The sequence below is a fragment of the Argentina silus genome (assembly GCF_951799395.1).
Source record: "Argentina silus genome assembly, chromosome: 21".
Lineage (NCBI taxonomy): Eukaryota > Metazoa > Chordata > Actinopteri > Argentiniformes > Argentinidae > Argentina > Argentina silus.
Genome location: NC_139675.1, coordinates 13,177,297 through 13,191,216, shown reverse-complemented (window position 1 = coordinate 13,191,216; position 13,920 = coordinate 13,177,297). Strand labels below are relative to the sequence as shown.

Below are 13,920 nucleotides of genomic sequence, written 5' to 3'. Positions count from 1 at the left end.
GGTAGATCTGTAAAGCTCGTCTTCTTCGTGAGTTCTGGCTGTGCACCCGTAGTGGTGTCCTCCACGGTGTCATTGTAGTGAGGTTGAATATCAAGACATTTAGTTTTACTTCATCAGTTTTACTCCAAAATACTCACCATGTCTGGTTACACAGCAGACGAAAAGCTCCGCACCGAGCAGCTGGGCAAGCTCAGGAAACAATGGCTGAAGGACCAGGAGCTCAGCCCGAGGGAGCCCGTCATCCAACCGAAAGCACCCGGGCCTGTGACCAAATTCTGGGCTGGCTTTCTAGAACCCAAGAACCTGTGGAGGCTTTACGTGAGTTCGCCACTTTGCCAAAATTGGTTATAATTGGTTCGAAAAATACATTGTATGTGTATGTGTTTACTTGATGGCGATCTAAAGTTAGCGAACGTGGTTTGTAGTATCCATGTGAAATGCTGTGTTGACGCTCGGTGACAGGTTTGTTGACATGCATCTTCACTTGACTTTCTGCCCATGTGAATATATTTATTGAGTATATTCCTCCAGTACAATTCTCGAATGGATAATATGGTGTTACTGTATGATAGGGGTACATTGAATTGCAACGCATCGACAACATATTGACAGTCAGTACAATGATTATTGATCTTTCAACAAGGAGTCAATGGTAATTTAAGTTAGTCATCTCTATCTGTTTGACATGTCTGATGTCCGCATGTTTCTCTCTACAGACCTACAAGGCATATCGTGCAGGAGTGTTCACTGTCACAAGGCTGCTGATTCCTGCATGGCTGGTGCATTACTACGTGAAATACCATGTTGTTGTAAGTTCATATGAAGTTGAATCTAGACTTGACTCGACTGCTGTCCCTTCATGCATGGTATACCCGTATACAGTGTACAGAGGCCAAACCTTCTAGATTCAGATAAAGGACTCAAATGTTTTGGTCAATATTTATGGACAAGGCTGAAATAGAGACCTTACCCAATGATGAGGGAATTCTACGACGGGTTGATGAATACAGGCATTGTGATTGGTCGAGAAGCGTTCAAAGCTGTGATTTAATAACACTAATGTCAGGGTCACCTCAGTAGATTTGTGTATCACGTTCCCTGTTACAAAATACAATGTTTGTATTTTTGGGAACTATATTTCTCAGCGCAGGGCAGAAACCACCACAATCTTTCACAAAATAAACACTTAAAGCATTGTTTTCTTCGTCACAATGTTCAGATTTGTTGAGTAACCTTTGTATAAAAGCAATAATGCCCTTGAGGCCATGATTTATTGTCGATATTGCCCTCCTACCCGTGACAATATTGATGATAAATCACGGCCTGGCTATTAAAGTGTGTCGTGCTCTGATGGTGAAATTGCATTACAATGTGTGGCTGTATCTATCTTCTGAGTCCAGTGTGTTGGCATCAATTCACTATTGCTGTAACATGTAAAGCAACATGATGCAAGGGCTTAATTTGCCAATGTATTGAATACTGTTTGTGATGTCAGCATCACCTTCAGTCCTGTACAACTGAAAGGAAATTAAATCACCTTGCTTGTGTGTCTGTCTGTCACAGAAAAGACCCTACGGCATCGTGGAACTGAAGCCCAGGTTGTTCCCTGTAAGTACATCTCTTTGTTTTTTCACTTTTCATGCCACACAACTTTTTGTTACTAGTGGACTACAGGAGAGCCTAGAGGCCCCTCATGGCTCTCGCAGATAACTGAATGAAAGAGAAAGAGCATTAGTATCTGTCTATCTTTTCATCCTCTGTTCATTTTCCATTGTTTTTGCTCAGGGAGACACCGTCTTGGAGACAGGAGAAGTCTTACCAGATCTGCCAGCGAGCCACGGTCACCACTGAAGACGCACATGAAAGAATCCAATGTCTGTTTGTCCCTGTTGTACAAAACTTTATGTATATGTCAATAAAAATATTTACAAATATATATCATGTCTTTTTGGACAACAACAATGTATACTCACTGAGCATTTATTAGAAACACTATACTAATACTGGGTAGGGCCTCCCTTTGCTCTCAAAACAGCCTCAATTCTTTGTGGCATTGATTCCACAAGATGTTGGAAACATTCCCTTGAGATTCTGGTCCATGATGACATGATTGCATCACGCAATTCCTGCAGATTTTTCAGGTGCACTTTCTACCACATCCTAAAGGTGTTCTATTGGATTCAGTTCCGCTGACTGGGAAGGCCACTGAAGAACACTGAACTCATTGTCATGTTCATGAAACCAGTTTGAGACGACTTTTGCTTTGTGACATGGTGCATTATTATACTGGAAGTAGCCATTAGAAGATGGGTAAACAGCAACACTACTCAAATAGGCTGTGGCATTCAAGCGATGATTGATTGGTATTAACAGGCCCAAAGTGTGCCAAGAAAACATTCCCCACACCATTCCACCACCTCCACCATGAGATGGTGTACAGGTGTTCCTAACAAAGTGCTCAGTGAGTGTATGAGTAGAGATAAATGATATCTGGTATTCAAACCAAGAGCTGGGCAAATAACTTACTCAAGAAGCGACCGACAGTACTGGAACATTCAGATGACCATAAGAAATAGGAGGAATTTCATGACCACATGATTTTATTACAATCCATCTCAGGTTCATTTTGAGGCAGGATTCACCTTCTTTGCACCCAATGAACTCCAGTCAATAGAGGGCGCTGTCGCGTTTCAATAGCACAATAACGGTCCGCATACATATATATGAAGTACTTCCAGAAACGGAAGAAAAATAGGAAACACTCCGCTATACCATAATCCTTTGCTCGGAAAGTGTTTTCGAAATTTGTGCATTACATCATGAAAACCGGAGGCCGATTGTAAAGTGTGTGGGCAACAACAATACATTTACCGTTGGTCGTCATATATATGGAAATCAACAAATTGGACATGATCTAATGACTGGGTTTGATACTGTTGTTACAGACAGAAGGACTCCCGAGAGAAACTCGGAGGTAATATTTAGCTGGCTCAAAGAGGATAGCCTCTTTGGCTAGCTACCGCGGCCCCCACCACGGCTCAGCCTTTCTTGGTAAGTATGAGGAAGGGAACTTGCTGTTGCTGTTGCTGCTGCTGTTGTTGTTGTTGTTATTGTTGTTATCATAGGCTACAAAGCCGGTCAGAAATATAGAATAGGGAGGTCGAAATGTTATAGGTCAGGAGGGGTAGCCAGGGATTCAACTGTTTCAGCTATTCAGCTGATTCAGCTATGTAGGAGAGGAAGCCTTATTCGTTCAGTTATTTCACAATCTTGATCGGGTGATTTATAGAGAGATGTCTATTCTGTAGGCAAGCCTCATCATTTCCATCTGTAGAGGGATGATTACAATACTCTGTGGGTATTGACACTTACATTTGCCATCTGGTCATAGGTTATAAATGGCTCTTAAACATCTATGCCCCTTGTGCAATTTTCATACCGGTATTTTGATCTTGGTTATGTATTTCTCTCAGATTATGTGACACATTGGCTGATTAGACAGTTGCTGTAACATGCTTGAATGTATTCAAGTGTGTATAGATTGTGTGTAGATTTGTCTCTCTAAGTAGAACTATCAATAAAGCTTTGAAATAAGTCCCTTGTTTAATCTGTTTGCCTAACACTGACATATGACATATGTATAACATGAAGCTATTTTTCAAAATCCTTCCAGGATCATGGCAGCAGCGAAGATGAAACTGCGGCAACGCGAGAAGAGCACCCCGGGCAAGGCCTCGGCCTCCGTGGTCATATCAGCGGAGGCGTCTCCAGACTCCAAGTGCCCTATCTGTCTAGACAGGTTCAACAACATGGCTTACCTGGACCTCTGCCTTCACAAGTTCTGCTTCCGCTGCATCCACGAGTGGTCCAAGAACAAAGCAGAGTGCCCTCTATGCAAACAGCCGTTCAACTCCATATACCACACCATCAAGTCTGAGAGCGATTTCAAGAAGTATGATTTACGGCCATCGGATAATGGGTCCTTCGGGAATTTCGGCGGCGAGCGCTTTCGCTACCGCACCACATTAACAGGCGCCCAGCACCAGGCCCAGAGAAGGACAGCTTCGCCACCGGACAACGGCGTCATGTTCGAGGGTCCGTCGGGAGGCCCGGGCCCCGCACGCCAGGACAGGGGCCTCCGGAGAATGATGATGAAGCTGGCGGCGAGGAGGAGGGCCGAGGACGAGGGCAGGACGGTGCGCAGCCTCAGAGAACAGGAGATGGTCAAGTTCAGGAGGGCACTCTACCGGAGAGGGGTGAGGGTCCGGAGCGTGAGGGACGGGGGACGGTCCCGGGACACCTCGGCGGAGTTCTTCCAGAGGAACCCTGCCTGCCTGCACCGTCTGGTGCCCTTCCTGAAGAGGGAGCTAATGGTGCTGTACGGAGCCCACGGCTCCCTGGTCAACATAGTCCAACACATTATCATGTCCCGCATCACCAGGTAGTTGCTTTCTCTTTAGATCCTGATTAGTTTACTAAATATGTGCTAGTTGTGTTTTGGGGGCTAGGGGGGAGGGTGGAATTATAATCACCTATTGAAGTGTTTTAGGTTGATGCACATATAAAACAATTGATCACTAAAGAATAATGTTGTGCATCACCAGGTATGATATGGAGGACCGAGCCATTGAAGAGGAGCTCCACCCCTTCCTCCAGTCCCGCACCGAGCACTTCCTTCACGAGTTCCTCAGCTTCGCCCGGGCTCCCTTCAACATGGAGGCCTACGACGAGCACGCCGTCTATGACTGCCCCGCCCCTTCCTCCCACGATGACAGCAGCTCCAACTCTTCTGTGATTGCCATCTCAGAGGAAGAGGATTCTGTGGACTTGGACCCACCAGCGGACTCCATGTCCAGCGGTGCCTTGAGCCAGACGCCATGGGACGACGAGACCCCCGGACCTTCGTACTCAACAACGACAGAAGCAACCCGGTTGTCAGTCCAGGACTCCGAGTCAGAGAGCAATGTGGAGGAGGGGGTGGAGTGTGGAGCTGTGCAAAAACAGAGGACCCCTCGTGTGAAAGCGGATGTCCCTCAGGTGAAAACGGACAAGGACGCATGTGTCTCCTCTGGCGATGAGGATTGCGTCATCGTGGGCTTCGTCAAGCCCCTTGTGGAGAGGACTCCAGAGCTGGTCCATCTCTCTTCTGAATCTGAGGAGTCGGTTCACGAGGAGATCAAAGACGTGCCCCGCCTACCTCAACACATTCGCTTCGCCAGCCTCAGCCCCCCCTCCTCTCCGAGACAGGGGAAGTCAGAGGTGACGGAAACGGAGCGAAATATATCAGGGTCCAAGGAGAAACGCAACACCTCAGGTAGACAGGAGGCTTCCAGTAAGTCATCCAGTAGAAACAAAGGACGTCATGACAGAGATGGCAGGAGACATCATAGTCGCGATAGGTCCAGGGAAAGGGACAGACAGAGGTCGAAGAGTCGGGAGCGGAGGAGGAGATCGCCAAGTGCAGACCACAGCCACTCGATCCGAAGCCCGGCTATCTCCATAAACAGCGACAGCACTCTCTTCAAAGGCAGGAGGCAGTCTCGTTCCCCAAGCAGGGACTGCTCAAAATGGGATACCTGGGAGAAGAAAAGGGACAAAGATGGCAGCCGTTCCGGAAGTAGACACAGCACGACATCTCACTCCTACCACTGGCACTACTACAGTCAGGAGAGGGAGAAAGAGAGCAGCACTACGCTTTACACAGAGAGGAGGTCCTACTATTCCAGCTCTCACCGGAACCCGGAACGCCACGATTCCCATTCCCGGAGCCAGAGCCGGAGCCAGAGCCGGGAGAGACGGCGTTCAAGAACCAGGAGCTGCAGCCCCAGCAAGAGCTCGCCCACCTCCCACAGGAAATCACGCCACGAGAAGCCCAGCGGGAAGAGGAAGTACAAAACAAGACACCTGGAGGACCCTGCTGACGACCTGCAAACCGCCATGGCCGCACCTTCCAAACCACAACAACAACAACCCGAGCTTCCCTCTCCCTCGTCTTCCTCGCTGGGGGCGAAAGACAAGAAGAAGAGCAAGGAGAAACACCGGAAGACGTCCAAGGAGAAGTCGGACAGAGCGAAGAGGAGCAGAAGCCTCAGTGTGGAGATCGTCTACGAGGGGGGCAGCACCGCGGAGCAGACCAAGAAGCACCACAAGAAGAAGAAGAAGAAGCACAAGAAGAAGCGGCACAGGAGCAAGGAACGCCTGGGGAGGCACTCCCCCACCGTCATCACGATAGACAGCGACAGTGACCACCACGCTACCGTTGAAGACGCGAACCAGGCCTGCCCGGTAAGCACCAGCAGCGATGGCCTCATCGTCAAAGGCACCACAACAGGAAACCCCTCCGATTCTAGCCTGCTGGAGTCCATGTTACAAGACTGGGAACAGCAGGTACAACCTCCTGTGGCTCTGGACAATGGATTCAGTGTTTCAAAGCCATCTACATCACCACCTCCATCTGCTAAAGCCTCTGATAATGACATAGACAAGTGTGATGTTAAACACAGTGAGGATGTGCAGGCCCCATCCACTTCCAAGGATAAGGCTAACTCTCTCAGCCCTGCTAATGCTAGTGCAAGTCACTCTACGGATGGTTCATAGTACAGTCCTTATCCAGACTTTACAGCAGAAAGGATGCACAGACTGATATAGGAATAGAAACATTGTGGTTACCTTTTTTAAGTTAGTCATCCTACGCATCTCGCTGTTTTATAACGATTTTATTTACTGCTAAAAGGATGTGCCACTTTGCTGTATCAAGCAAAACAGGAAATGTGTGTGTGTGTGTGTGTGTGTGTGTGTGTGTGTGTGTGTGTGTGTGTGTGTGTGTGTGTGTGTGTGTGTGTGTGTGTGTGTGTGTGTGTGTATCTTCTTTGAAGACACTGCAGTTTCTAAGGCCAACCTGTAAAACAGAGACACAGTTCGGTCTCGTCTCTCACTCTATCGGACGTTCAGGTGTCCGACTTCCCTTTACTATTACAGGTCAGCAGTATTTGTACACTTTGTCTCAAATAATTTATGAAAATGAGTTCTTATTTTCCTATGCGTCACTCAGGGATACGAGGCTATGGACTACGAAGATGCTGTAGCTTTTTCCATCGTCTTGAAACCAAACTCTTTTCTAACCTGCTGCTCGTGGAGTCTGAGGATGAACACATGACCATACATCAGCCTATAGATTTGTATTGGGAGTGGGGATGGGAAAGACCGCTGTTGTCATATTTGAGTTGTTTGACTGGTATTAAATGGTTCCAAACTGGTATCAACAATTGTGTCTTACATCATTCTGACAACATTTTCAAAGATTGTGCTCTCTCTTGACCTTCCTTGAAGTTCTAGCTTTAAACAATGTTTCTTGCAATGGTATACAATATGTCATGTTCCTGTTTTAGCCCATTTTTGGATGAAAAGCAGCCCTCCTGAACTGCAGGTTATTGGCTACAGTATGGCTTATAAGGGGGAAATGATGGAAGGAGGTCCACCACAATCACCATACTTGTTAGGCAACTATCTTGACAGCAACACCAGCATTAAAGCGTTAGTCTGGCTAGAGGATTGCAAGATTGGTACCATAGTGTGAGGTAACAATGGGCAAGTTTAATTTCAAACATCCCTTTCTTGCTGCTGATATTTTGCATTATAATGCAAACAAAATTATGTTCTTTAGCATATTTTGCATTATGACTTGAACGTGGTCTGCACTATTGCCAGTCACTATTGCCAGTCTTTTGACTGAAGTAATGAATGCAGCTGGTTAAGCATGGGTTTGGAAGCAATCAGCTAAGGAGCCGGCAGTGTGTTTCATCCCAGACGGACGTCTAGACTGACATCTGTAGTTCTAGGCTCCTTATGCAACTGAGAACAACACTGGGACACTGGTGAAACAAAACTTAAATGTTTGCTGTCAACATCATATGAAATGACGCTGGTTCACAAGGTTTAACCTATGATTAAAACCAACTGGTAGGACACTGCAGAACTCTAGTTGAAAGAGAGAGTGATACAGGTAGAGAGGGAACTGAGACAGTACACCTTCAAAATGTGGAAAAAAATTGTTTTCAATTAAGCATTAGATGCAAGGTCCATCTATCAATGTTGAAGACTGTAAAACACAAACACACACACTCACACCTTTCCCCCTCTATTGAATAGGCCTATCTACAGTAGCCTATATTTATTTTGGTCGTCATATCAAATCATTTGATAGGATTGAGTGGAGTGGGCAATTTTGATGCAGTAATTAATTACTGCTAAACAACTCATAGTTTTACAACATTTTGTGAGCCATTTGTATGGCACATGGTCTGCACTATAAATAGACTAAAGTAATGCAGCTGGTTGAGCATGGATTTGTGAGCAGTGAGCTAAGGACACTGATACAATGTGTTTTTCAGCCCAGGTAGACGTTGAGATGGACATCTGGAATTCTTGTCTCCTTATGTAGCTGACAACAACAACAAAGAAGAGTTCACACACAGTGACTTTCAAACCATTTCATTGAAACCCATGAATCACTCCTCTTCTTTAAACCATCCCCTTTAAACCCATGAATCACTCCTCTTCTTTAAACCATCCCCTTTAAACCCATGAATCACTCCTCTTCTTTAAACCATCCCCTTTAAACCCATGAATCACTCCTCTTCTTTAAACCATCCCCTTTAAACCCATGAATCACACCTAATTGAATCTACTAGTTACTACTGTCTACTGAAACATATTTACTAATTCCATCTCTACACAGATCAGGAGTTTGCTTAAATAATCTTTACCAATATCTGGCACATTTGTGAAAATCATCTAGTGCTGGACATTGCATCTAGTGCTTAATTGAAATCACATTTATTTTCACTGCATTGCCAAGTTAAATACCAACACTACACAATTAAAACACAACAACATGCCACTGTAAGTCCTGTTGCATATCAAAGTGTTGCTTAAAACCAACCACTGTGTTCTATCTGATAGAACAAATGACTTGGATAAAGGTTTTAAATGTCATAAAGGTGTTGTATGTCTTTGTCAATGTTGCACTTGGAGCCATGAGCTGCAAATGAACACTGTCAACAAAAAACAAGCCCTAGACAAGGTTGACCCGCAGGTTTCCACATGTTGACCCGCGACTGGTACGCCGCCGACTCTGACAAGCAACAATGTTTCAATTTTGCCAGCCAGCCAGATATAAATACTAGCTGGGCATTTAAATACTGGCTGGACATTTAAACCCCACAACCATGCAGAGAAGACGCATCGCAGAGGAGAACAGTCCTTATCCGAATCATTACTTCGACATGTGGCATGACTATATGAATCTGGGGGGCCTGCTGAAGCAACTGTCCGGTGTGCAGGAGAACGGAGAGGAGGCCACCGGTCCCCAGCGGCAGCGCGTACAGGAGGACCATACCCATCAGACCCACCGCCACGATATCCTGTTATGTAAATCCAAGTCGATTGAGACTGTAACCCTGAGCCCTACTGCCAGTAGCAAGTCAGACACGACCTCCAGCCTGACCTCGGAGGAAAATTGTGGCTTCTGTAAGCAGAACGGCGAGACGCCGGAGATCTACCGGTCCCACAGACTCAAGTCAAGGATCGGAAAGGTCATCTGCCCCGTTCTGCGCAGCTACATCTGTCCGACGTGCGACGCGACAGGGGACAGCGCCCACACGCGCCGCTACTGCCCACAGCGCAACGGGGTGATGGGGCCTAAAGGCAGGGGGTCTGTACAGAGGAAATAAGAGACCTCTAAATACTTGTAAATAATTATGAAAAAACCCATGGCAAAGTTGTTGTTTACTGTTACATTGTTTGAGACAAAGCGGCCATGGTCCGTGTTCTGTTTTATTTTAAAATAAATATTTTTGCACGTAATGAGATTGTCTACCACATCTTTCGCCGAAACAACACCAACGCCGAAAGGAGCGTGTACCGTCATCGCTTTAAAGGTGCTGCACCAAGAGCGAGGCGACATAAAGAGAAGCTAACTGAACATCATTTCGGCTACACTTCAAAACGTTCGGCTATATATTTGAAACCTCAACAACTAATATGTAATTTCAATTATTTTAAGTAGCCTAGAACTGCATGACATCAATAATTGGGTCAACCCTGTTCATCTTTGTTTAGTACAAGCCTAATATGCGACACCGAACCTTTCAATGGGTGCAGGGTGATTTTTTAAATGTTATCAAGGCACCAAGAGACAACAATAATACTTAATTAATAAAACATACAGCAAACTCACATTCGTATACAGTAGGCCCTTTCACTTGATTACTTTGTCTTATGATGACTGTTGGATAGATGATTCACTTACTTAAACAAATGTATTTGTTGTAAGTCGCTTTGGATAAAGGCGTCTGCTAAATGCCATAAATGTCAAATGTAAACGTAAATATGTTCCTCTGAATGCCCATCAACTGTCCTCTCAGGACTACATGTAAGAAAACGCTGGACAGCGCCCGTGGTTCGAACCCGGTTAGGGGTAGAGTTCGGGAATTCTGAAAGAATGTCGGACGAAGTAACCGCTGAGCTACACCAGCGCAACAGCGACAGAGGGAAATGGACTTATAAACATATCGATGTTTATAATTATGTATCTATTCTTCTAACACCGCTTTGTAAATAACGTGTAAATTCTCCAGACTAAGACACCAAGAGACAACAAAGATACTTATTACACACATAACCTACTCACATTCGTATACAGTACAGTTATTAGGTCTTAAGACAGAGAGAGGCGCTGTGATACAAGACTTTAGTATCTGTTTTTTAATGCTTTAAACTTGAGTTCAGGCCTTTTGCCTGAGTAACCTGTGCCTGTGGTCCTCTGTGGCTCAGTTGGTAGAGCATGGTGCTAACATCGCTTTGGTTAAGGCTTCCTTTTCCGCTGGGACCATATATACTGAAAAATGTATGCACTCATTGCAATGTAAGTCGCTTTGGATAAAAGCGTCAGCTGAACGACATACAGTATATTATACATATTAAACTCTGGTGGCAAAACATTCATATGGCTCTGTACATAACTGAGCGACGCTTCAATCAGTTTTGGTTTGGGTGCCGTGAAGAAAGCAGTGACGTCAATCGACATCATGTAGGAAAACGCTGGACAGCGCCCGTGGTTCGAACCCGGTTAGGGGTAGAGTTCGGGAATTCTGAAAGAATGTCGGACGAAGTAACCGCTGAGCTACACCAGCGCAACAGCGAGCGAGGGAAATGGACTTTTCCTTCTTCAGAGGACAGTTATAACAAACAAAACAAGACAAAAGTGACAAGCCTTCTGATGGCATTTCCGTGACTCAAAGTCCAATGTATACATAATTGCCTACATGTTTTTCCTAAAGACTGACTTCAAACGCACACACTAGTGTTAAAAGGTAACAGAAAGCTCTAAAACAGAAGGCTACGTAGGACGACATATGTATGATGTCCAGTGTCCACATTTCATGTCGTCTCCGTGCATTTCAACTCTCATTTTATCATAACTACATTTTCCCTTGAATGCCCATCAACTGTCCTCTCAGGACTACATGCAGGAAAACGCTGGACAGCGCCCGTGGTTCAACCCGGTTAGGGGTAGAGTTGGGGAATTCTGAAAGAATGTCGGACGAAGTAACCGCTGAGCTACACCAGCGCAACAGCGACAGAGGGAAATGGACTTATAAACATATCGATGTTTATAATTATGTATCCATTCTTCTAATACCGCTTTGTAAATAACGTGTAAATTCTCCAGACTAAGACACCAAGAGACAACAAAGATACTTATTACACACAAAGCCTACTCACATTCGTATACAGTACAGTTATTAGGTCTTAAGACAGAGGAGAGGCGCTGTGATACAAGACTGTTTTGTATCTGTTTTTAAAGCTTTAAACTTAACCTGAATTATGCTTCTTCAGAGGACAGTTCTAGCAAACAAAACAAGACAAAAGTGACAAACCTTCTGATAGCATTTCCGTGATTCAAAGTCAAATGTATACATAATTGCCTACATGTTTTTCCTAAAGACTAACTTCTAACGCACACACTAGTGTTAAAAAGGTAACAGAAAGCTCTAAAACAGCAGGCTACGTAGGACGACATGTGTATGATGTCCAGTGTCCATATTTCATTTCATTCTCATTTTATCATAATAACATTTTCCCCTGAATGCCCATCAACTGTCCTCTCAGGACTACATGCAGGAAAACGCTGGACAGTGCCCGTGGTTCGAACACGGTTAGGGGTAGAGTTCGGGAATTCTGAAAGAATGTCGGACGAAGTAACCGCTGAGCTACACCAGCGCAACAGCGACGGAGGGAAATGGACTTATAAACATATCGATGTTTATAATTATGTATCTATTTTTCTAATACCGCTTTATAAATAACGTGTAAATTCTCCAGACTAAGACACCAAGAGACAACAAAGATACTTATTACACACATAACCTACTCACATTCGTATACAGTACAGTTATTCGGTCTTAAGACAGAGGAGAGGCGCTGTGATACAAGACTGTTTTGTATCTGTTTTTTAATGCTTTAAACTTGAGTTCAGGCCTTTTGCCTGAGTAACTTGTGCCTGTGGTCCTCTGTGGCTCAGTTGGTAGAGTATGACGCTCACATCGCTTAGGTTGTGGGTTCTTTTCCCGCTGGGACCATATATACTGAAACATGTATGCACTCACTGGAATGTAAGTCGCTTTGGATAAAAGCGTCAGCTAAACGACATATATTATATATAGAAACCTCTGGTGGCAGAACATTCATATGGCTCTGTACATAACTGAGCGACGCTTTCAATCAGTTTTGGTTTGGGTGCCGTGAAGAAAGCAGTGACGTCAATTCGACATCCAAATAAAACAAAGAATGGACATAGTATGTTAGTTTATGCACTAATGAATGAGAACTGTTCATAGTCGAGAGAATTTACACTTTATTTCTGCTGCTAAACGTCAAATGTAGGCTGTACATATAGCCTCGCCGACATGTTTACCTAAAGAATCACTTCAACGACTACAGGCAGGAAAACGCTGGACAGAGCCCGTGGTTTGAACCCGGTTAGGGGTGGAGTTCGGGAATTCTGAAAGAATGGCGGACGAAGTAACCGCTGAGCTACACCAGCGCAACAGCGACCGAGGGAAATGGACTTTTCCTTCTTCAGAGGACAGTTATAACAAACAAAAGTGTCAAACCTTGCAATGGCTTTTCTGTTACTCAAAGTCAAATGTATCCATAATTGCCTACATGTTTTTCCTTTAGACTAACTTCAAACGCACACACTAGTGTTAAAAGGTAACAGAAAGCTCTAAAACAGCAGGCTACGTAGGACGACATATGTATGATGTCCAGTGTCCACATTTCATGTCGTCTCCGTGCATTTCAACTCTCATTTTATCATAACTACATTTTCCCCTGAATGCCCATCAACTGTCCTCTCAGGACTACATGTAGGAAAACGCTGGACAGCGCCCGTGGTTTGAACCCGGTTAGGGGTGGAGTTCGGGAATTCTGAAAGAATGGCGGACGAAGTAACCGCTGAGCTACACCAACGCAACAGCGACAGAGGGAAATGGACTTATAAACATATCGATGTTTATAATTATGTATCCATTCTTCCAATACCACTTTGTAAATAACGTGTACATTCTCCAGACACGACAAAGATACTTATTACACACACAGCCTACTCACATTCGTATACAGTACAGTTATTAGATTTTAAGACAGAGAGGCGCTGTGATACAAGACTGTTTTGTATCTGTGGTTTAAAGCTTTAAACTTGCCTTTTGCCTGAATAACCTCTGGTGGCAGAACATTGATATGGCTCTATACATAACTGTTCAGAGTCTAGACAAGTGACAGTTTACTGAGCTGTCAATTGTTGGTGGTTCAACTGAATAATGATCCAGTCTCGTGATTTATTGATATCAAATTGTC

The 13,920-nt window shown here is 44.7% G+C and overlaps 2 protein-coding genes across 2 annotated transcripts; both read left to right on the top strand.

Annotated features, from left to right (window-relative positions):
* The first annotated feature begins 33 nt into the window (after positions 1-33).
* On the top strand, positions 34-1,928 carry ndufb6 (NADH:ubiquinone oxidoreductase subunit B). Its single transcript, XM_083693086.1, has 4 exons — positions 34-318; positions 717-809; positions 1,564-1,608; positions 1,786-1,928. Exons 1-4 carry the CDS (start codon positions 139-141, stop codon positions 1,849-1,851), a joined length of 384 nt encoding a protein of 127 aa, XP_083549212.1. The 5' UTR covers positions 34-138; the 3' UTR covers positions 1,852-1,928.
* A 906-nt stretch (positions 1,929-2,834) lies between these two features.
* On the top strand, positions 2,835-7,258 carry toporsa (topoisomerase I binding, arginine/serine-rich a). The gene is made up of 3 exons (XM_083692598.1): positions 2,835-3,051; positions 3,674-4,441; positions 4,605-7,258. The coding sequence occupies exons 2-3, from the start codon at positions 3,678-3,680 to the stop codon at positions 6,595-6,597; spliced, it is 2,757 nt and encodes a 918-aa protein (XP_083548724.1). The 5' UTR covers positions 2,835-3,051; positions 3,674-3,677; the 3' UTR covers positions 6,598-7,258.
* Positions 7,259-13,920: the final 6,662 nt, after the last annotated feature.